General features: G+C 45.0%; 1 protein-coding gene and 1 non-coding gene across 6 annotated transcripts in view; one reads left to right on the top strand and one right to left on the bottom strand.

Annotated features, from left to right (window-relative positions):
• Positions 1–23,112, bottom strand: part of TBC1D2B (TBC1 domain family member 2B) — a 90,106-nt gene that overhangs the window by 56,770 nt on the left and 10,224 nt on the right. For 2 of the 5 annotated variants that reach the window (XM_055088161.1, XM_007103470.4), the window contains exons 2-3: positions 12,227–12,380; positions 2,366–2,531 (exon numbers count right to left, since the gene is read on the bottom strand). In XM_055088161.1, the coding sequence (XP_054944136.1) occupies positions 2,366–2,531; positions 12,227–12,380 (320 nt within the window). Of the gene's footprint in view, positions 1–2,365; positions 2,532–12,226; positions 12,381–21,096; positions 21,258–23,112 lie in introns of those variants that run through there. The other 3 variants (XM_007103473.3, XM_007103472.3, XM_007103471.3) reach the window with 3 other exon arrangements.
• On the top strand, positions 3,406–3,512 carry LOC112066278 (U6 spliceosomal RNA). The gene has a single exon (XR_002892524.1). It is a non-coding gene; the product is annotated as a U6 spliceosomal RNA (small nuclear RNA).

Genomic DNA, 23,112 nt, shown 5'->3' with positions numbered 1-23,112 from the left:
CACAACGGGAGAGGCCACAACAGTGAGAGGCCCGCGTACCGCAAAAAAAAAAAAAAAAAAAAAAAAAAAAAAGAAAGCAAAGTACTTAAGTATAAATCTAAGTATACATATATATATATATACACATATGATCTGTATGAGGAAAACCACAAAACTCTGATGAATGAAATCAAAGAAGAACAGAATAAATGGAGAGATATTCCATACTCATGAATAGAAAGACTCAACATTGTCAGTTTGTCCCAATTTTATCTATAGATTCAATGCAACCCCAATCAAAATCCTAGCAAGTTATTTTGTGGTTATTGACAAACTGATTCTAAAGTTTACATGGAGAGGGGAAAGACCCAGAATATCCAACACAATACTGAAGAAGAATAAAGTTGGAAGACTGACACTACTCTACTCTGAGGCTTACTATAAAGCTATGCTAATCAAGCCAGTGTGGTACTGGCAAAAGAACAGACAAATACCTTAATGGAACATAACAGAGAATCAAGAAATAGAATTATATAAATACAGTCAACTGATCTTTGACAAAAAAGCAAAGACAATACAATGGAGCAAAGATAACCTCTTCAACAAACGGTGCTGGAACAACTAGACATCAACATGCAAAATAAAGAATCTAGACACAAACCTTACACACGTCACAAAAATTCACTCAAAATGGATCACACACATAAATGTAAAACTCAAAATTATAGAACTCCTACAAGTTAGCACAGAAGAAAACCTACACAACCTTGGGTATGGTGAAGGTATTAGATACAATACCAAAGACACAATCTTGAAAGAAATAACTGATACGCTCGACTTGATTAAAATTAAAAACTTCTGCTCTGTGAAAGGCAATATAAGAGAATTAAACGACAGCCACAGACCGTGAAAATACATTTACAAAAAACACATCTGATAAAGGACTGCTACCCAAAATATACAAAGAACTCTTAAAACTCAATAATAAGAAAACAACCCAATTAAAAAATGGCCAAAGACCTTAACAGACGTCTACTCCACCAAAGAAGATACAGAGGTGGCAAATAAGCACATGAAAAATGCATCACATCATATGTCATTGTATGGCAAAAATCTGACAACACGAAATGCTGGCAAGGATGTGGAGCAACAGGAACTCTCATTCATCTCTGGTAGAAATGAAGGCAAAGTGGTACATTTCAGAAGAGTGGCAGTTTCTTACAAAACTAAACATACTCTTACCATATGATCCAGCAAACGTGTTCCTTGGAATTTACTCAAAGAAGTTGAAAAATTATGTCCACATAAAACCTGCACACAGATATTTATAGCATAGTAGCCAAAAAGTGGAAAGAACTCAAATTTCCCTTAACTGAAGAATAGATAAACAAAATGTGGTATACCCACATAATGGAATCTTATTGCTCAATGAAAAGAAATGGGGGGCTTCCCTGGTGGCGCAGCGGTTGCGCGTCCGCCTGCCGATGCAGGGGAACCGGGTTCGCGCCCCGGTCTGGGAGGATACCCTGGTCTAGGAAGATCCCACATGCCATGGAGCAACTGAGCCCATGCACCACAACTACTGAGCCTGTGCTCTGGAGCCCACGAGCCACAACTACTGAAGCCCGTGTGCCTAGAGCCCATGCTCCACAGCAAGAGAAGCCAACGCAATGAAAAGTCCGCGCACTGCAATGAAGAGTAGCCCCCGCTCGCCACAACTAGAGGAAGCCCGCCCGCAGCAACGAAGACCCAACGCAGCTAAAAATAAATAAAATAAATTTATAACAATAAAAAAAGAAATGAAGTACTAATATGTACTACAACATGGATGAACCTTAAAAACATTATGCTCGGTGAAAGAAGCAAGACACAGAGGACCAAATACTGTATGATGTCATTTATATGAAATATCCAAACAGGCAAATCCATTGACACAAAAAGTAGATTAGTGGTTACCAAGGGCTGGATAGGAAGAGGTTTGGGGGAAAGGGGAAGGGACTGCTAACGGGTACTGGGGTTTCTTTTTGGGGTAATGAAAATGTTCTCAAATTGACTGTGGTGATGCTCATTCAACTCTGCAGCCTGGGAGACTTGTGACCTTAGACAAGGACTCTTCCTGAGCCAACTGCTCTCTCTGTAAAATGTCAACCATATGACACCTCACAGAGTCAAGCAATTAAACCATGAGTGTGAAAGTGTTTCACAGCAACAGGCATGTAATAGGCATTCCATACAAGCTAAAAAAATAACGAAATATGCAAAAGTACCTTGTGATAAATGCCTTCACAAATGTCAGGTGGTTTTATAATTTCATATATGAAATTATAACATACATTATCAGAAATAAGCCATTTTCAGTTTCACATGCTGCTTTCCAAAGACTCACTTGAGCTCAGTGCCCCACTGTTTCAAAGAGAAGTTAATGGGATTTGGATGCCCTGGGGCGGGCTGATTTGCAGCTTGCTCTCCCACCAGCTCTCCAGGGGCAGTTTCCACAGCTAGGACATTTCTGGCTTTTTCTGCAGAAGCATTTGGGTGCGGGTTAATTAAATCTGAAAGAAAGGCAAACAAGTGTCAGTTACTCAAAGTTTCCACAGGGAACTTGATATCCTACATAGTACGCTGTCTTGATATACTATATAAAAATCTATATAGCATATATTATATATATTTTTGATGTGTACTACATGAAAACACAATCTGTAGGTGGCTAGCGTGTTCTGCAACCATTTTCATCTAAAGTAGACCCCATGGTCCTCAAAGGAAGGTGGTACATGCTTCAAACCACCAAGTTAACAGCATCGGCCCAGGGAAAGAAGAAGCTAGGCCTCTCCTCCTCTGTCTTGTAGATCAGTAAACCTGGTATAAAGCTGTGATCATGGTCCACTCACCTATACTGATAAGGAACAATTTCCAGGATAAACTGTTAGGTGAAAAAAGCAAAGTGCAGACCAGATTACACTAATGCTCTTTTCTGTAAGAAAGTGAGGGGAATAGAATATATATATATACTTCCTGATCGCAAATAGTGACACTGAAAAAATAAGTTTGCATATGAAGGATAGCAGTTCAGTAAATTCACAGGCAAATGCACTGATGCTAAAGCATGATCAAATTTCAGAATGTATCTTTAAAATGTAAGTGGTTGAGGGACTTCCCTGGGGGTCCAGTGGTTAAGACTTTGCCTTCCAATGCAGGGGGTGTGTGGATTAGATCCCTGGTCGGGGAGCTAAGATCCCACACGCCTCGTGGCCAAAAAACCAAAAAACATAAAAAAAACAGAAGCAATCCTGCAACAAATTCAATAAAGACTTTAAAAATGGTCCACATCAAAAAAATCTTAAAATAAAAAAATGTAAATGTTTTAATTATTTAAGGTTGCAATAATATGATGCCCAGAATTTGCTTCAAGATAACAACATTTTGGTGCTCGCTTCAGCAGCACATATACTAAAACTAGAACGATACAGAGAAGATTAGCATGGCCCCTGCGCAAGGATGACACGCAAATTCATGAAGCGTTCCATGTTTTTAGACTGGGATTGACATATATACACTAATATGTATAAAATGGATAATAAGAACCTGCTGTATAAAAAAATAAATAAAATAAAATTCAAAAAAGATAACAACATTTTGTTATTTAACAAATAAATAATATTTGCCTCAAATAACATGTTATTTGCTTCCAAATAACAAAATTAAGTGGGTAAATATATCAATGAAACAAGATGGGTCATGAAATACTAATTGTTGAAACTACCTAATAAACATGTAGGTGATATTATGTTATTCTCTCTCTGTATATGCTTAAAGTTTCCCATAAGACCCATAATAAAAACTTACTTTCCTAAAGTTTTGATAAAATGTATCCAACAATAAATACTTTGTATTCTTCCAAACGATATAATCTCTCTGAGAATATATATGTTTGTAAACAGAGTTTACCATCGTTTTACAATAATCAATTTGATCTATACTCCCCTTGAATAAAAGCATCCCTACATTGGCAATATCAACCATCACTCCTTCAGTGGAAACAGAATCAAAATGGAACACTGAACACTGATAACCAAGAAAAAAATTACTTTCTAATCAGATGAGCACACAACCTGAGTTCACTTAGAACAGGTCACTGTGAAGGTCATCGAGCACTCGTAGAGAAGGCAGAGCACAGGGAATCCTGGACTCAGGGGCCCTTGAAAATTGATGTTCCAAACGGGAACACCTTATGACGGGCTCACACCTTGTTGGCAGGTCACTAACTTGACCACGGTCAGCATGGCAAGGGCTCCGGGAACACACTGGGAAAAGTATGCTGGCTGTGACACGAAATGACTGCTGTGTATCCATGAGGGGAACTGGTGCCTGCCCGGGAGAGTCAACACCTGGCTCACAGTAGCGTTCTAAGTAGAAAAAGCAAGAGGGTGTGTTGGGAGACAGAAGAACTATAGGCTTGGCAATGGATTAGAAGATTAAGTCAAGAAGGCCAGAAGTTACAAACCACCACTGGTTCCTGATTCTTGGTTCAAGTCACCACTGTGTATGAAGCAGTAGGTGCTCAGGGTACAACAAAAAATGAGAGAGTTCTTGCCCTAAAGGAGAACACATCTAGGAGAAAGATGTAAAATAATAAAATGTTAAGCTCCAACGAATGCATCGAGTCCCTGGTATCCAGACTCTCCTCTGAGCCTTAGGGTCCAGGAGATGCCTTGGGGATTTTCAGAGGGAGAGAAGGAAGGGGTCCCACTCTCAGCTTCAACCACAGTGGTTCCTCTTTTCATTCTTTTATATCCTGGAGTTCCTCTTGAGATTTCATTTGGAAAAAAAAGAGTTCCAATAAACAAACAAAAAACAAGTTCAAACACCACTAACCGGGTCCAGTTTCCTCTACCTACTTTATTTGTCAGGACACAGAAGCCCTGAGCTGGGGCTAGAAGGCAGTCACCTGCTCCTGCAGTGACAACAGCCTCATGGCGGGTACAGTGACTCTACCGGGTAGAGGCAGGCACCCGACATCTGTGAGTGTGGGTCGGTCATCGGGCACACGGGTGCACCGCCTCTATTTCAGACAAAGGTAAAGCGGACACCAGGCTTCCCGGAGGCTGGTCTTTCGCAGACCCCTCACAGGCAAAGCATTACAACTCTAAACCAAACCAGGAAATAAACACAGTGCACTGCACCTGTTTCTGTTTCCAGCAGAGTCCAGCCCCTTCTTCATGTGTGGGCTGGCAGCAAGGTGAGGAGCGGCCCCTCTGCGGGTGAGACTGACAAGCGCTCTCGCATAGCCAAGCACCTATTACCAGGACGCCCAGGCCTGGCAGCAGCCCTGGGCCCACACTGGAAATGGTTCCTGAGGAACTCAGGGCCTGGGGGTGGGGTGCAGAAAAGGGACCGGAGGCCAGGGAGGATGTTGGCAAAACAAACCGTTTCTAAAAGTCATCACTTGACGTGAAAAAGAAGCCATTTCCCAGTTTTAGCTAGATTGTTTTGTCTGGGTTTTGGTTGTTAAAAGACCACGTGAGATTTCCTTAATTAAAAGCGGAGCTGCTGGCTTCCCCTCAATACATGTCCTAACATTAGCATTCAGGGAACCGCCTCAAGAAGGACACAAACTAGGACAGGGCAGTATTTCCTTGAAATACTTAACAGGATGGATTGGATTCACGAACATGTGCTTTATCTTGCAGCTGCAGTGGGGAGAGAAAGTCTGTGCTTGAAGAGTTTTGGTGTTCAGACCTTCTGTGTTATTTCTGAACATTTCCCAATGCCTAAATGACACCCCTGAGCGACTTTTAGACTACAGATTTCCTGGGTTCTGATTCCAGCAAAGCCTCTATCATTCTGGCGTGGCCATTCCTAGATCTCCAGGAGTCCTTCCCACGGAACGCATTCTAACACCAGGGGCCCTGTGGGACCCACAGAGGGAGGCTCCTGCTCACATCTGGACACCTCCGTGAGTCTTCCCTCCTCTCCGGCTCCTAGCTCCACCACGAGCAACCTCGCAGAGGGCAGAACAGAGTGCCCAAGATGCAGCATCCTCCAAGAAAGGAGGGAAAAGCACTGGGAAAAGGCCATTGCCATGTGTGTCAAAGATACCGCAAAAGAGAGCCTGCAAGTAAGTCCCCACTGGGAGCTGGTGGAGGACACTCAGAGCAGGGTTAACCGGAAAAAACTTTTTTTCCCTTTGTCAAAGTGAGTTTAACCCAGATTGTGAAGGCATGGTCAGGAGCAGTACAGTTATCTTCCAAGTAAGGGCACAGTGTGCATCTAATCCCAAAAGGAAGAGGCAGCAAGCCACCGGGTCTGAGCGTCCCCAGTGGACCAGTCCACGTGTCTGGTTAATTACGCATCTGTCTGCTCTCTCCCATGGCTCACCAAGGACGTAAATCTTGTGAGAACTGGACCCCAGCCTGATTTGCTAACAGCTGCGTACCCAACAGCAGCCACAGAGAAGGGACTCAATAAATGCTGGTAGAATGGTTGAAGGAATGAATAAACGACTGCCGTGGTGCAGCAGGGAGGGCCTTCTGGAGGCTGAGGAAATCAGGCAGGAGGCAGGAGGCAGCAGGCCCCTGTCGTTCTCTAAGGAACCACGCCCATCATCCCTCCTGACTGCCCCTCTCCTGCCACCTCACCTCTAAGAGACCCCCTGCATTAGGGGTGGGGAGCACACCTGACTCCAGGGCTTCCCCCTCTTCCCCTCTCCCACCGCCCTGCACTCCTGCAGTGGCTCAGCACCCCAGCACCCCGCCCCCCCCGCCCCCACCCCGCCCCCCGTTCACTGTGCCACATCGCACCCAGAGCCAGGCCCAGCCTGCCTCCACAGGCACCACACTCCAGCCCACCACGGGCCGTCTCCTCCGGACCTTCTTCAGGAGGCTCCCCCAGGCTCCCCCAGAGACACAGCTGGAAACTGACCCTGCTCATTGTCTCCCTCCCTTTCACAGCCTGACATTAGGAATCACAGAACCTTCCATCCAGAAGGAATCAGACAGCATCTTGCTCCCAGAGGGGGAAACGGTGTGTGCCCTTCATTCCATCAGCTTTCTGCACTAGATCAGGCTGCCTCTCAGCTACAAGGCTGATAATCACCATGACTTACACTTTAAAACAACACATGGCATTCTGTAGTATTTTACAAACAGGCTAACATAAAAGCACAGCTTCTTTGATGACTTTAGGGAACTGTGACATGAAATGATTCCATGGAATTCCTGTGGCTTTGCTAATGTGGGGTCTGCGTCCCACCCTACGGTTTCCCTCCCACCAGTTCCAGCACTTGCACAGAGAGCGTGGCTCAAACTGGGGGAGGACTGGAACAAGCAGCCACTTCCCTTCCCCTCCCCCTGCTCCCACACAAGCCGAGAGGGCGGCAGTTACTCTCGAGGCTGCTTCAGAGACGGAAAGGTGTGGCCATCCCTCAAACCATCTTCACTGTACCATTTTCCTCCTGTGATGGTGAGGGCTTTTGCACTCCTGAACTCTCAGCAAGTCTTAAAAAAAACAAAGTCTTGTTATCCCTGACTTGTTTGCCTATTAGTTTACATGGGAAATGAAGTAAACAGAACGTGCTGGACACACAGTTTGTAATGAGGCTGTTAGCTTTCGCTACAAGCCTCCTTTGGGTTCTGGCTGCCTCATTCCCAACAGCGAAGAAGGTCTGCAGACTCTTGATTTTATCTTTGCAAATTATTCCTTTGTGTTGAAACTAAGTCTTTATCTATCCAAACACGGAAGACAAGCAGAGCGGTGTCTGAGGCGTGGCCTACTTTCAGAGGCCAGGCTGCAGATGGAAGGCAGACAGATCAGATAAAACAGTCATCTCACTTCCTAATACCTGACTGACTAATATAAAGCTGCAAATTTCAGTCACACAGATGAACAGATTCTTACTCTAGAAACATGAACTCTTGAAAACAAATTTAACGTAGGCAATTATGTGACACTGCCAGCTGCCTATCTGATACCCATTCTAGCTCTTCCTTACAGACCCTGGTTTTGATGGTGGCCACATGCTCAGCTAAAACACTGGCCTCCTCAAACTCCATTCCAGAGTCTCCATGACACAGTTCTAGTTAATAAGGCATAAAGCAAGAGCTTCTAGGAAAGCTTTCTCCTTTTTGATATAGGTGCCACTCCCAAAGGCAGCTAGCATGAGGAGGGAAGCTAATACTCTAAGGCTGGAGAACAGAATGGGTCCCTCAATGGCACTGGGGAGGAGGTTCGCCAGCTATGAACTGCCATCATGAGACAAATAAACCTCTATTTGTAAGTCCCTAGTAGGTTTCCTGTTAATTGCGGCTGAACACAATCCTAACCGATTCAAAATAGTAATATCATATATGTATGTATACATGTGTATATATAATACACTTGACACTTTACACTTAAAAATGCAGTTTCCCATCTGATCCTCAAAACAGAAATACCGGCGGGATGGGGACGGGTGGGGGACAAGGTTGTTGTTAGTATTCCTTCCAATCCCATTCAGCCAACTGCCTGGGCCTGGGACCTGATGGCACCCTCTACCTTTCCTCTTCCTCAAAGCTAATCCCACCTTTTAATCCACCAGTTCTCCCACCATACAATCTCCCAACTCTGCCCACTTTTTTCCATCTTCTCTGCTGCAACCCTACTCAAGGATACTATGATTTCTAGGCTCAACCAGCCTTCTAACTGGTCTCCCTTCCTCTTGTCTTGCCAAGGAATCCATTCTCTCCCACTAGGCCATGGTTAATCATCTCAAATGCATAAGCCCTTCCAGGTCTGGTCCCTGATCATCCATCCAACTTTCTCTTTGTCACTCCTGTCCACACTCTCTACCTTCAAGTCAGGCCCTGGTCTCTAGGGTCTACAGGCCTTTCCTTTGCCTGCTTCAGAAGGCCAGCTCTTCAGGACTCAGTTCAGCCCTCTCCTAGTCCAGGAAGCCTTCTCAGACACCACCAACACCCTACCCTCCAACACCCACATGCAGGTAAGCTTCCTGTGCTCACCTCTGGCCCTGTGCTTACCAGACTGCATTGTGCAGGCCTCTTTACCTGTCTGGGTCCCTCACTAGACCACACACTCCTTGAGAACATGACCCATGACTTATTTGTCTTTACATCCCAGGCATTGGCACAATGCCTAGAACACAAGAATGCCTGGAGTGAAAGACTGAATGAACTATCTCCATTTTATGGATAAAGAAACTGAGGCTCAAAAAGAGAGGTACGCTCAAGACATCACAGCAAGGGTCGGCAAACTTCTTCTTTTTTTTTTTTTTTTTTTGTGGTATGCGGGCCTCCCTCTGCTGTGGCCTCTCCCGTTGCGAAGGACAGGCTCCGGACGCGCAGGCTCAGCGGCCATGGCTCACGGGCCCAGCCGCTCCGCGGCATGTGGGATCCTCCCGGACCGGGGCGCGAACCCGGTTCCCCTGCATCGGCAGGCGGACGCGCAACCGCTGCGCCACCAGGGAAGCCCCAAACTTCTTCTTAAAGGCCCAGATAGTAGTAGATATTTTAGACTGGTGAGCCAAATAGTCTCTGTGACAACTATTCAACTCCACGACTGGTATGCAAAAGCAGCCACAGACAATATGCAAATAAATGAGTGGTGCTTTATTCTGATAAAACTTCATTTCCACAGGCTGCAGTTTGCTACCCTTTACTAGAGAGAAAATGACTCACTCAGAGTCTGATAAATAGTAAATATCAGAGCCAAGACTCAAACCCAGGCCCACAGGGATCCTTCCACCAGACAGAGCTGCCTTCCAAGATACAACTGCTTGTCAAACGTTAATTCCCTATATCTTTCCCCATGTTGAATTTCGGTGCTAGAAGGGTACTGATGGGTGACACCCATTAGACAACAAATGAAAATGTTACCAAAAACTGGGTAACAAGGAGAGGACAGTAGGAAAAGTTTTATTTTTTAATGTAAATCAGAGTAATGAAAACATTTCTCTTCAATCCTAGCTAGAGTTAGCATGATTTAGGATAAGCTGAGCAGATAACTACAAGCATGGCTTCAGAAACATGACAGAGCACCACCACATACCTTAACTCATTTTATCTTTTAACTAATTTTTATCTAAAATGATGGTAAAAAAGGAGGGTGACTAAAATCTAGCCTTTTCTTCTTGTCTTCCCCCTTCAGACTTTCTGACTTCCTGAATAATTATAGTCTTGCAATTTGCCTGGTTGTCCAAAGTTTCATTATTTGTTCTTAGAAGCTATATAAAAATCGGCAGAAGTTCAAAATTACAGTCGGTTCCACACATAAAATCTTCAAGGGCATTCCACTGCTCTTAGGACAGTCCAAAACCCCAAGCCCAGAGGTCCAGGCCCTTCCCACTCTGGCCCTGGGTGTGCCTCCAGGCTCAGCTCACTGCCTTCCCCCTCTGGCCACACCCTCCTTCCAGCTCCTGGAGGGCACTGCGCTCCTCTTACCTGGCCTGACTCCTGGTCATCCTCAGATCTCAGAGAGTGTACCCACCCACCCCAAAGCTGTGCTCAACCCATTCATGGCCCTTGGTACCCTGTACCTTCCCTCTCATGTGATCTCACTTTTTCTTCACTCTGCTTGACTAGAAACTCTGTGAGGGGGGAGATCCAAGCCCATCACAGGCATCTACTTGCTGAATGAATGAGTAAACACCAGAGGGTGCCAACTCCAAATTCCCATGCTAGAGTCCCAAAACCAAATGCAGAGAACCAAATGCGGGCTGCAGGCGTTTTTGCCGGCTCCCTAGCCTCAGCACTTTGGCTTAAAAGAAGGAAGGATGCGTGCTATAAAGAGACCACAGGGCTTCATTCCTTTGGTCCTCCTCTCGGTCTAATGCCTGAGTCTCCCTTAGAGAGAAGTGCTTGGTGTCCTCAGAAAGAAGGAACAGAGGCAAAGTGAGTATCATCTGTGCCAAAGGCACTAGCTACCACCATGAATACTGCTGGTTTCCCTGCAGGGTTTCCAGTCGTTCCAAGTGACTGATACAGAGTTATAGAGCTTCTTTCGATCAAAAGCACTATAATAGTTTTTTTTTAATAACGCAGTCATCAATGAGCGGAAGTACAAACTAAACAGAGAGGGGGTTTTGGCATCCTCTCAGCTCCTGCTATCATTCGTGTTAAGACATCCATGAAAATGACCTGAGAACTCTCATAGCACAGCATAGGAAGAGGAATGAAGTACACATAGGAATTTCTCACTGACCAGAGGGTTAACCTGCTGATTGGTAAAAACAAGGCTGGCAGAAAAACAGCGATTTGGAGGAAAAAAATAATTTAAGAAGTCCAAGAAGGCATTTGTTTCCAAAACAAGTTGGCTGCACACGTGCCAATGCCACCGTTCATTTACAGGGAGCTTGACTGTAGCCTGTGTTCTCCTGAGCAAACGTCCCCGCAGGTGTTACAAAGCTTGGACCACACCTCTTTACAGGCATGAGAACTAGCCCATGCTGGCTAAATTCTAATATGCACTCCTTCAATCCTTAAGAAATGCTGGTGTGATGGCCTGGCCTTTTCATGCCTTACTTCAAGGCCCAGGGGTCAGGTTTTTCTAGGCCTGCTCTTCTCCCTGTGTGAAGAGAGGGACCACAAATACAGCCCTGCCTCAGCAGTCCCTGCAGGCGCCGGGTCGGGGGATGGTCTGTGTATAACCATAGTCCTGTTCTTTCAGTTAACAAGGCTCAGCACCACCAGACAGTCATGAGAAGATCACAGGGTTCTAATTTTTGATATTCAAATATAAAACCACATCATCTCCACACTGCAATCACCCAGGGATTAGCATGAGCTATGGAAATACCACAGATCCAGGATAAAATGGAATTAGTGTCTGATAGCTAAAATCTTCCCAAGAAGCATCACTGAATCACAGTGAGTGCTTTGAGAACATCATCCCAGCGTGCACACATATCTGTGCACAGGGTTGCGGGTGTGGGCGCTTCACCTTCAGACAGGGTAGAGAGCAGGCCGGCCCTGGAGTCAGACTGGACTTCAGCACCACAACTCACTACCCACTGCCCTCAGCCATACCATCTCTTTAGGATGCTTAGCACCAGCCTTGCCTTACTCCTGAGGTTGTTATTGGGCTTGAATACAATTCTGTACATGGAAACAGAAGCCCTCAATAACTAAAGGATGCAGCCCATTTATAAGGGATCATCACCATTATTTTCATTCTCAATTCCTCTGCTAAGCTGACTTGCTACGTCAAACGGCGATCCACAAAGCACTGACACAGGTGCCCTTCCTTTCTGACCTACCTGTGTTATCTCTGGCCACAAGACCCTTAGAAAAATCCCCTGGAGTCGGGGAGGTCCTGCTGTCCCACTTTACCATGTCGAGACTGTTGCAATATTCCCATCTCTTCTGCTGAAGCTCTTGTAACCAGTAAGTCATGAGCTGACGATTAGGGGCCTAAAAAGAAGGAAGGAGAAAAAGTGTTATGGCCACCAATAACATAGAGAGCTTAAAAAAATAATTACGTTTTGTGAGGACAGACTGGACACCTTGCCACATGAAAGGGAGAGATAAGAAGAACAGGTCAAAGAAATTTCAATTTCAAGATTAGTAACTTTTGTTCACTACAATTGGTCAAGAAAATAGCATTTTTACATAAAGAATTTAACCCTAATAATAAGAAATCTTTTTAAATTCTAAAATTACAGAATGATACAATATAACATTTTCCTCAAAAGGTTTTAGGAAGGCTTGATATCCCCAGTGCCCTTTCACTCTGAGCACCTAAAATTCTCTTAAGAAGTCAAATCTCACATGCGTATGGATAACACCCCTGACAAATCAAATCAAATAATGGTATTTAGATCCTGCCAGCAACTGGGAGAGTGAGCAAAGAAAACTGCAGATTAAAAACTAGAGAGGACATCTATTACAATGGCTAAAATTTTTTAAAATTGATAACACCAAAGGCTGGAAAGGATAAAGAGCAACTGGAACTTTCATTCATTGCTGGTGGGAATGTAAAATGGTGCAGCTCTTTGGAAAACAGTTTGGCAGTTCCTTATAAACATACACTTACCAAGTGACCCAGCAACCCCACTCCTAGGTATTCAATGAAGAGGAATAAAAATATACATTCACACAAAAACCTGCATGCAAATGTTCAGAGGCTTTATTCATAATCGCCAAAAAGTGAAAACAAGCCAAATGTCCTTCATCTGGTGAACAGATAAACTGTGGCACATCCGTACCATGAAATACTATTCAGCAATAAAAAGGAGCAAACGATTGATTCATACAACGTGGATGAATATTACATGCATATGTGAACGAAACCAGTCCCAAAAGGCTACATACTGTACAATTCCATTTATGTGACATTCTTAAAAAGGCAAAATTATAGGGACAGAAGACAAATCTGTGGTTTCCAGGGCTTGGGTGAAGGGAGTGGCTGACTACAAAGGGGCAGCACAAGCGGATTTTTGGGTAAAATCAACCTATTCTGCACCATGACTGTGGGGGTAGATAACATGATCCTACACATCTGTCCAAACTCAAAGAACTATATACCACAAAGAGTGAATTTCACTATAAACACTAAAAAAAAAAAAAAAAAAATCAACCGATACAGAGGGAACCCCAAACAACAAACCTAGCTATAAACAAACAAACTAGATGGCAGGTGTGGGTCACAGGTCTCCAGGCTGCCCCCAAAAAGGAGTCCCAAGGAGAAGGATGCCTTGGCATGATTATGGGAACCAGTGGCATCCAGTAAGGTGTATAGACAGCAGACACGGTGGTTTCAGCACCTATAAATTCTACCCTAGGATCAGAGGCCATCTGGAAAACTGCTTTGTAGGCCCGACAGCAAGTGACAAGCCAGAGACCAAACCTCTACTGTCTACAAGCAAAGTGCTCTTGCTACAACCTGGAGCCTTTTTAGTGACACTTGCAGGCACAGCCCTGGTAAGGAAAACCATTCACTACATGATCTCTGGGTATCTTACAGAAAATCCCTCCAATTATCAGCCAAGCCATAATTTCATCCATACATTCAACCAACATTTACTATTAATATTTATCTATCAGGAACCTGGAATCAGGGCTTGTGAGAAAGATAGGAAAAATAAATCAGTAGTTTCAAGAGTGTGTTAATTGTTAAGTGCTATGACAGAGGTCAGAGTGGGTGAAGTAGGGCTGGTGTGACTGGAGGGTGCAGAGGAGACGGGGCAAGGGTCAGGTACTGAAAGTTTAGGAAAACTGCTACCTGTGGATTCAAAACGTTCACAGTATATTGGCTTAATGTCTCTCTTCTCCAATAAACATAAACTCTGAGATGTCTCCATTTTTCTAACATCCTGCTCAGTGCCTGATACATATTGGTTGAATAAATAATTGAAGAAACGAATGAACAAGTAATCATAAAATGATGCAGGAGCTTGGTCTTAAAGGGGAAGCAGGTGGTGGCCAGAAGGACAAGACAAAAAAGAAGCTCCAGGCAGAGACCAGAGTATATGCAAAGGCCCAGAGGCAAGAGCGCAAAGGCCCAGAGGCAAGAGCGCACAGGCAAGGGGATGCTGGCAGGGGGGTGGAGCTGGGATAAGCAGGACCACGCCCAAAGGGACTCGAGTGCCTTCCTGGAGGTCTGGCAGGGCAATGATGAGATTAGACAGTCACTGCTCTTGGAAAGTGGGGGTGGGGGTGGGGGTTGGGGGGGAGAAGCAGGGACCAGGTAGAAGAGGAGATTCGCTCAGGCCCAGGAGCCCTAAAGCACAGCTGGCGTCCGAGTGGCAGTTTGGTTGCAGGGTGGACACTAGGGGCTCAGCCTGGCTCCGAGGCAGGACAAGAGACCCCAGCATTCCCAGAAGAGGGGAGAGAGTGGCTGGAAGAGTAAGGGGCTGGGAGACAGCCAAATCAGAACCCAAAGCCCACCTAATCCCTCCTCCTCCCTCCTTTCACAGAGTCCATACTGAGCCCCTAGTCTCCCGACCCCCAGCTTAGGGGAAAGTGTGTGTTTTGACAGTGGGTGCATGTGTGTGCACATGTGTGCGTGTGTTCTGGTCCTCCCACCAGCTCCCCTGCCTGGCCCCCCTCCCCATCCCAGGGAGAAGACCATACTGTGTCAGATCCATCACTAACCTCTCTAGCTGTTTCCTGAAATGCAAACACCATGAGAAAGCTGCTTGTTACAAGAAAGCCTTTTCCCTTTAAATCTGAGTATTAAATTCTGACTGAGGAACAGTTAGTAACTTCTTAATCATCTCTCACTAAATTCCTCAGGCAAAAAAACTTTTAGATCACATGCTCTCAATGTCTGACATATTATTCATGTCACAGAAATCTGGTCAATAAGGCAGGCAAAACTACCTCGAGACAATGATTAACTGGGGTTCATTTCCTTTAAAAAAAAAAAAAAAATCTAGCAACCACTAAAAGCATCTGGAATTCAATCCCCAAGCAGCTGTGAAAGACTGTTGGGGGCACATGGCTCCAGGGCATGTGCTCTGATCAAGGAGGCGGAAAAGCCCCCAGAGGCCCTTCCCTCAGGGAGCTGAGACCCATGAGACAGGGCAGGATTAAAAGTAGAACAGCACAATCAGCAGCGATCCACAAAGCCTCTGTGTTTCCCATTTGATATCTTTTAAACAGAGACTGAACTGAGATTTGGTCTTGTTCAGTCCTAATTAGATGTAGAATCACAAACTAGACTCTTCATTGCCCCAGTCCTGGTTAGTCAGGTAAAGTTAGTCTAGATCTGCCCCGTCCAAACACAGTAGCCGCTAGCCACACATGGCTCGTGAGCACATGAAATACGGCTACTACCACATGATGAAATATTATAGACACATTGGGTTAAATAAAATAGATTTATTAAAATTAATTTCACCTGTTTAATGTGGGTATCTGAAAACGTAAAAGTATATAACTGGCGGGACCTCCCTGGTGGCGCAGTGGTTAAGAATCCGCCTGCCAGTGCAGGGGACACAGGTTTGAGCCCTGGTCCGGGAAGATCCCACATGCCGTGGAGCAACTAAGCCCGCGAGCCACAACTACTGAGCCCACGTGCCACAACTACTGAAGCCCGTGCACCCTAGAGCCCATGCTCTCCAACAAAAGAAGCCACTGCAATGAGAAGCCCGCGCACCGCAATGAAGAGTAGCCTCCGCTCACCGCAACTAGAGAAAGTCCGCGCGCAGCAACGAAGACCCAACGCAGCCAAAAATAAATAAATAAATTCATTATTTTTTTTAATGTATATAACTGATTCACACTGTCTTTATTGAACAGTGCTGGTCTAGATCATGATGGCAAACAAATTCCATTTTGAGAGCCCAGGTTGGTGGGAGAGCTGGCTAGGTGGGAAAGCCAGCGGGTGGGAAACGGCCTTGGGGATGACCAAGGGCATGGGGTTCTTAAGAGTGTGGGGCAGCCGACATTATTCACCTCCCAAGGGACTTTATGACTCAAATAACGTTCTTCTTTAACTAGGTACCTCCATATCTCCAACCACCCCATGCTCTGTTAATGTCCATGGAGATGCCAACATTATTGGGGGACCCCAAAAAATGGGTCTGGCTGGTCTGGCTGATGGCTCACAGTTTCAGTGTCTTCACTGCCCCCTCCCAAAGGAAGGCAAGGACCCTCGAGTGATCTGGCTTCACAGACAGCACCTCAAGGAGTCTATCACCAGGGCTCGCTCCACTGAGCTGCAGCCCAGCTGGTGACAAATGAGCCAGTCAGTGCTGAAGCTTATCACCACCACCAGCATAACCCGGAGAGAATCAATATCTTCCCAACCGTACCCCAAATCACCATTTTAAGTGCTTTAGTCCCACATTCTGGAAAGCCAGACAGACATTCCAATCATGCTGGAAGGAGCAAAGACGAGGCAAAGCTTCACAGCTCAGCAGACAGTAAGAGCCGATGCCAGGCAGGCATCCAACAGGTCAGTGTCAGCATCTACTGTCTGAAGTCTCACCGGGACCATATCCTGAGTCTCCCATGACACCATTCTCTCCAACTCCTACTCATTCTTCAAAACCCAAATACGGTTTCCCTGACCTGCATGCTCTTTCCATCCTCAGAATAGGGAACTCACAGCACCATGTAGCCCAGGACAGCTTCCCATGGCAGTGTGTGCTCTTCACTACTCTAAGTTCTTTCAAGACAAAGGCAAAACCTGCTGGCCTCAATATGGCCCAAGATGCATAGCACAGTGACTAGAATGCAGTTAAGCATTCATATATCTGACTCATTCTTTCCTATGTTCAGCTACTGCTACTGCCTCAAAACTGCTAAAATTATAGTTCAAATATGACACCAAATCCCAACATGAGAGACCATGCCAAACATCTTGGAAAGCCATTCTGGTTGTCCCCTACACAGCTGCATGAATGTCCTGGGGAGCTGGGGGCAGACAAGGACTGGGTGGGCACAGTCCTGATATGACAGACATCTGCTGCATTTAGGCATCATGACGTGAGGTACCAGTTCAGAGAATGGAAACCAGGCCATGCCTCATCCAGCCTGAGGTGGAATTCAGTCCCTGAAAGCTGGCTGAGAAGAACCATGGATACTTCAGCTGTTCCCACAAGCCTTTGCACCCAGACCTCTAGTAGCCCAAAACAAGTCCACTCTTGGGGAGATGGGCCCCAGACACCTGTCCCTTCTCTTGGGCCCCAGGGACTTCCCTCTCTCCAACACCAGCTCTTTCCTTGGTGCTCAGAAAAGTCCCACAGTAAAGTTAATTCATCTCAACACACATTTATTAAGTGCCCACTCTTGCAGGCAAGTGCATTACTGGGGATGGGGGCTGGAGCCACAATCTTGCAGCACACACAGGGAGTCAGGCCTCATCTCCTAACTACATTCTCACTATACCACCAACTGACCCAAGCACTCTTATTCCCTGGGTCTCCAGCCCTTTGGTAAAGAATCTCCATCTAAAAAGACTCAGCACATTTTAGAAGCTATAATGCTCATTTCCTTTAACCAAAAACTCCATTCCTGGGAATCTATCTAAAGTAATCCAAAAGAAGAAAAAGGAGGAACACCATAGACATAGAAATGTTTGTTCATTCACTTGGTAAATATTTATTAAGAGCCTGACTTAGGCCAACGCAGCAGTCAACACTAGGGGTACAGAACTGGGTGAGTCAATTTTCGGCTCTCAGACCCTGCCAGTGAGCAAACGTTTCCTTTATACCAGCAACAGACAGTAAGAAACATGTTCACAATTACAAACAAAACACAAAATGCATAGGTATACATTTAAGAAATCTGTATGCATTAAAGAAACAAAAAAATCTAGCCAAAATTCTAAAAAGTTCTTCAAAGCATGGCAAAGAAATTATAAAATTCATCTGAAGTTTAACCTTTGAGAATTCTGAAAAAGTAAATGAGGCATGAGGCTTTGTCCTACCAAATAAGTAAGCATATTATAAAGCCACAATAATTAAACCAGCACTCTACTACCAGAGGATGAAAATACAGGGCTAAATAGATATAAAATACTTATGTGGCATTTCAAATCAAAGCAGTGAGAAAATTATTAATTATTTAACAATGACATTAGGACAACTGGCTAAAAATTTGGAAAGAAATAAAAGTATTATGAATTACGACCTAGGTGTGAAACCTAGGTCACAATATAAAAGAAAATAAATTCAAAACTGATTCAAGATTTGAATGTAAAATAAAAACCATTTAAATTAGTAGAAGATGCCTATGTAAATTAAAATTAAGTTTCTGTCTCTTTCTGCATCTTGTAACAACAGTTGCGTAGATTTCTGCCAAATTTTAAAGGTACACAAGGGATGATCTGACTTTACATCCAACCATCGGCATAGCAGCACTTCACATGGAAGGTCTGTGCAGAGATCTCCTGAACAGTTCACACTGAAGTGCAATCAACGGCCACGACGAATGCCTTGTGACAACAAATGTCCTGTGCATCCTGACGCTGTGGACAAGGAAAACCAACGCTCTTTCAGGACTGCCCCAGATTGAAGGCTCGAAGGGCAGATCTTCAGACTGTAAGCCACAGAGCTGCTTCTCGCACGGGCAACTCTAGGGAGCTGACTCCATCCAGGCTGAGGAGGGGCAGGGAGGCATTGATTTTCACTGCGTTGATTATTTACGCCAGCAACACGGATAAAAGTCTCTGCTGTAACATTTCTATTCTCTTGGAATGTAAAAGCCTGTCTAAACCCAAAAAGAAAGACAGCAGAGAAAAATATCTGGATGTGTGTCCAAAACCACCATAAACAAAATTAAAAGACAAACTGAGAAAAAGACCAAACAAATTCTAAGTCACTAAACATAGTGTGGAGTTCCATAGCTTTGCAGAGGCACCTCACTCTGCCAGCACTTAGGGAGCTCCTGTTTGCCTGGGAGCTCCTATTCAGCTTTAAAAATATAAACAAAAAACAAAAACAAAACCCAACAACATATTTTAGACTTTTATTTCAATAATAATAATAACCCATGTTTGCTGTGGAAAATCTGAAAAATGCAGAAAAACAAAGAAAATAAAATGAACATAACCACATCCCCAGTAATAACTTCAATCAGCACTTTGGAGTACATCCTTTCAGATACTTTTCTATCCATAAATACATGTAGCAATTTTCTTTACAAAAATGGAATAAAATTATATAGACTATTTTATAATGTATATGTGCATATTAGTAATAATATTAGATACCATTAAGTAAACAATTACTATGTGCCAGACATTGTGCTAAACACTTTATACACGCTATCATTTAAAGCTCATAACAATCTCACAAGATAGTATCATCTACTTTCCCAAAGTATTACCTACTTGGCCTCAGGAGCCTAACTGAGTTCAAATCCCAGCTCTGCCATTTGCTAGCTGTATTAGGCAAGTTACTTAATGTGTCTCAGACTTCTCATTGGCAAAATGTGAATAACAGGAACCTACTTCATGTGATGTTGTTATGAGGATTAAATGAGTTAATGCGTGTTAAGCTCAAAACAGTGCCTGGCACACTCATTAGGCATCAACCATCCATATTATCATGATCACCCAAGATCTCACAGCCAGTTGGCACATCAAAATTCAAACCTGGGTCTGTGTTCCTTGCTATCAATGGGAAGATGGAGAAGAGCACGTCCAAGACAATATCCATCCTCTCAGCATGTCAGCAGGAATCAGAAGTTCCTCTATGGTCTTTCTCAGATACTGAAATGTTGATGGCCCCAACCCACAGCCAAGTTCAATTTAAAGTGCGTTGGCTTCATGGGCAAGGACAACTCCCACATCAGAGGTTGGTCTTTTTGACAGTACAGAAGGTCCTCAGGACATCGAAGGGGGCTCAGCAGAGCTTCACTGGGTTGGAGAGAGTATGACCATCAATCGGCTATAAGGTGCTCCCACCAGATACTCTGAACCACAATTCTTCTCTAAAGACATTTCTTTAAAAATAGACTGCAGTGAGCAACAATAAGACCACATATAAACAAACGTGGAGAAGAGAGGAACCGTTCTCCAGCATACTAGGATCACCAGGTCTGCAAGTGCAAAGAATCCCTTTGTCAGTCTCTCAGATTCCCACTTCCTGACACTGTCCTGGTTCATCAACCTCAGGCCTCTGCAAGAGCGTCCTAACTGGTCTTGCCGTCCTCAGTCGCCCCTCCCCAAACTCCCTTCTTACACATAGCCACCTAAGCCATATTTATCCCATGCTTAAAACTCTCTGGTGGCTTCTAAGTGCTGGGCAATTTAGCATGGTCACCTGGCCTACACTGCCCCACACTCCACAGGACTATAGCCTTTTGCCCACACAACAGGCACACAGAAGCCAGTTCAGCTTCAACGACCCCTCCTCCTACTGCACTAATTAAACCCATTTGCAAACGCCTACTCACCCCTCAAGACCCAGTTCAAACACCCCATCTACGAGGCCATCCGACGTCCCTTACAGAACCAATCATGCTATATGGTGATGACAGAGCACTTCAGTCAACCACTCAGGGTGTGAACTCTGGGCTCCTCCCCAAAGTGTCAGTGCCTACCATGTTTATAAACCAGAAGAACAGAAGAACCAACGGTCACGAGAGAGCCACAAGAAGAGAATACAGAGGGACTAAGTTCGCACACGTCATAGAAAGCAATTTAAACTGCATGCATAGTTTGACTCAGTCATACCTTAAAAGGATGCAATGCCTGTTCATAATGAAGGAATTTTCGTTTCTTGAATCTAAAGAAGGATATCTGGGGGATTCCCTGGCAGTTCAGTGGTTAAGACTTGGTGCTTTCACTGCTGTAGCGTGGGTTCAACTCCTGGTTAGGGAACTAAGACACCACAAGCCCCGAGGCGTGGCCAAACAAAGAAAGAAAGAAGCATATCTGGATTTCCAAGGTAATTCTTCCATAAGCAATAAAAAGCACAAGAACATTGTAAACAGCCTGATAATACAAAAGAAAACTCAGATAAAAAACAGACTACAGGGGCTTCCCTGGTGGCGCAGTGGTTGCGCGTCCGCCTGCCGATGCAGGGGAACCGGGTTCGCGCCCCGGTCTGGGAGGATCCCACATGCCGCGGAGCGGCTGGGCCCGTGAGCCAAGGCCGCTGAGCCTGCGCGTCCGGAGCCTGTGCTCCGCAACGGGAGAGGCCACAGCAGAGGAAGGCCCGCATACCACAAAAAAAAAAGAAAAAAAAAACAGACTACAACCCCATATCTGATAAATAACTTAAGGTTCCAAATATTCTTCTGAACATTTCAAAACCACAGGCCTGGAAACAATCTCAAGGGATCTGGCCCAGTACCAATGAAAAAAAAAGGAATTTTTCCTTGGGAAAGTTTTGAAATCTTCTGTTTCAGCCCAGTGACAGATGCTGAAAAGGGAAATAACACTGGATCTCCTGGCTCCTCGGAAAATGGAGTGCAATTGTACAGACCTCCATTCCTCTAACGAACACGGTAAGTTCTTATCTGTCTTTTTAAATGGCTATCCTGAAGTCAGCATTTTCATATAACTTATTTTGCAAAATAATTACATGAATTCTAATCTAAATCCTTTTCAAAGGCTGAGCAAGAACCTAGATCTCCCCCGCCATCACTTTCCCTGGACAGTTGGCAGTGGGGGGCAGCCTCTCCTCGGGAAGGTGCCCCGCTTCTCACCCATTCTGGGAGGTAGCAGTCTGAGGAGTTTTGCCATCTCTCATATTCAAGCATCTTCTTTTAAAAAGCAAACACCTTGAGAGATCAGCCACTCCTTAAACCCATCTCTAACAATTTAATGGAGATTACAAACTAAGGGCAAGGGACTAGAAGACTACAAACAGAACAAAGACAAGCAAATGCTCGTTCTAGAAAAGAGGACAATAAAGATAACTGGGCTTGTGAGGGCCCTGGCCTAGATGACAGATTTCACCAAGGCAAGGGCAAGGACAAGGCCACTCTCTGGGCCTGCTCTTCCCTGCAGGAAGTGTGGAAGCCTGTCAAAACGCTTTCTGTTTCAGAGGGAAGGGGAGCACGCGGCCTCCGAGTGACCACAGGGCTACATTCCTATGGCTGCCTATCAGCTCTGCCATTGCACAATAAGAGAGCACCAGGGTTTTATGAGCTCAGGATAAATAAAAACTCCTGCAGCAACAGCCAGCAGACTGGTGGAGAGCCCCACGCCACCTCTGTCTGCGATGGTTTCCACACACCATGCAACAATGCAATGTTCTGGCTTGATGGTTTTTAACTTAAAAGTAGGACACAGGAATGACTGACTTAATATGAAGTTTTATGAACTGGGGTTTGGGAGGGGCAGATTCCCAGGCACCGCCCATCAGAGATTAGGAGGAACATGAGAGGCTGGACCAGAAATCTGCCTAACCTTTCAGTGAATTTACAGGAGTGTTTGGGAAGCATGTTGATTTCTAACAGTCTTTTAAGATAGAGCTGGTACCTCCAGAAAGTGCCAGATGGTTCTCCTATATCAATCGGTTATTCACCCCTCTCTGGGTGAAAAGCTGGGGGCTCTAAAAGTCCTTATCAGGTGTTTGGTGGTGGTAATCATTAAAACTCACTCTCCCAGGGCTTCCCTGGTGGCGCAGTGGTTGAGAGTCCGCCTGCCGATGCAGGGGACGCGGGTTCGTGCCCCGGTCCGGGAAGATCCCACATACCACGGAGCGGCTGGGCCCGTGGGCCATGGCCGCTGAGCCTGCGC

The sequence above is a fragment of the Physeter macrocephalus genome, chromosome 11, assembly GCF_002837175.3.
Source record: "Physeter macrocephalus isolate SW-GA chromosome 11, ASM283717v5, whole genome shotgun sequence".
Taxonomy (NCBI): Eukaryota; Metazoa; Chordata; class Mammalia; order Artiodactyla; family Physeteridae; genus Physeter; species Physeter macrocephalus.
This window is presented reverse-complemented; position numbering and strand designations above follow the sequence as displayed.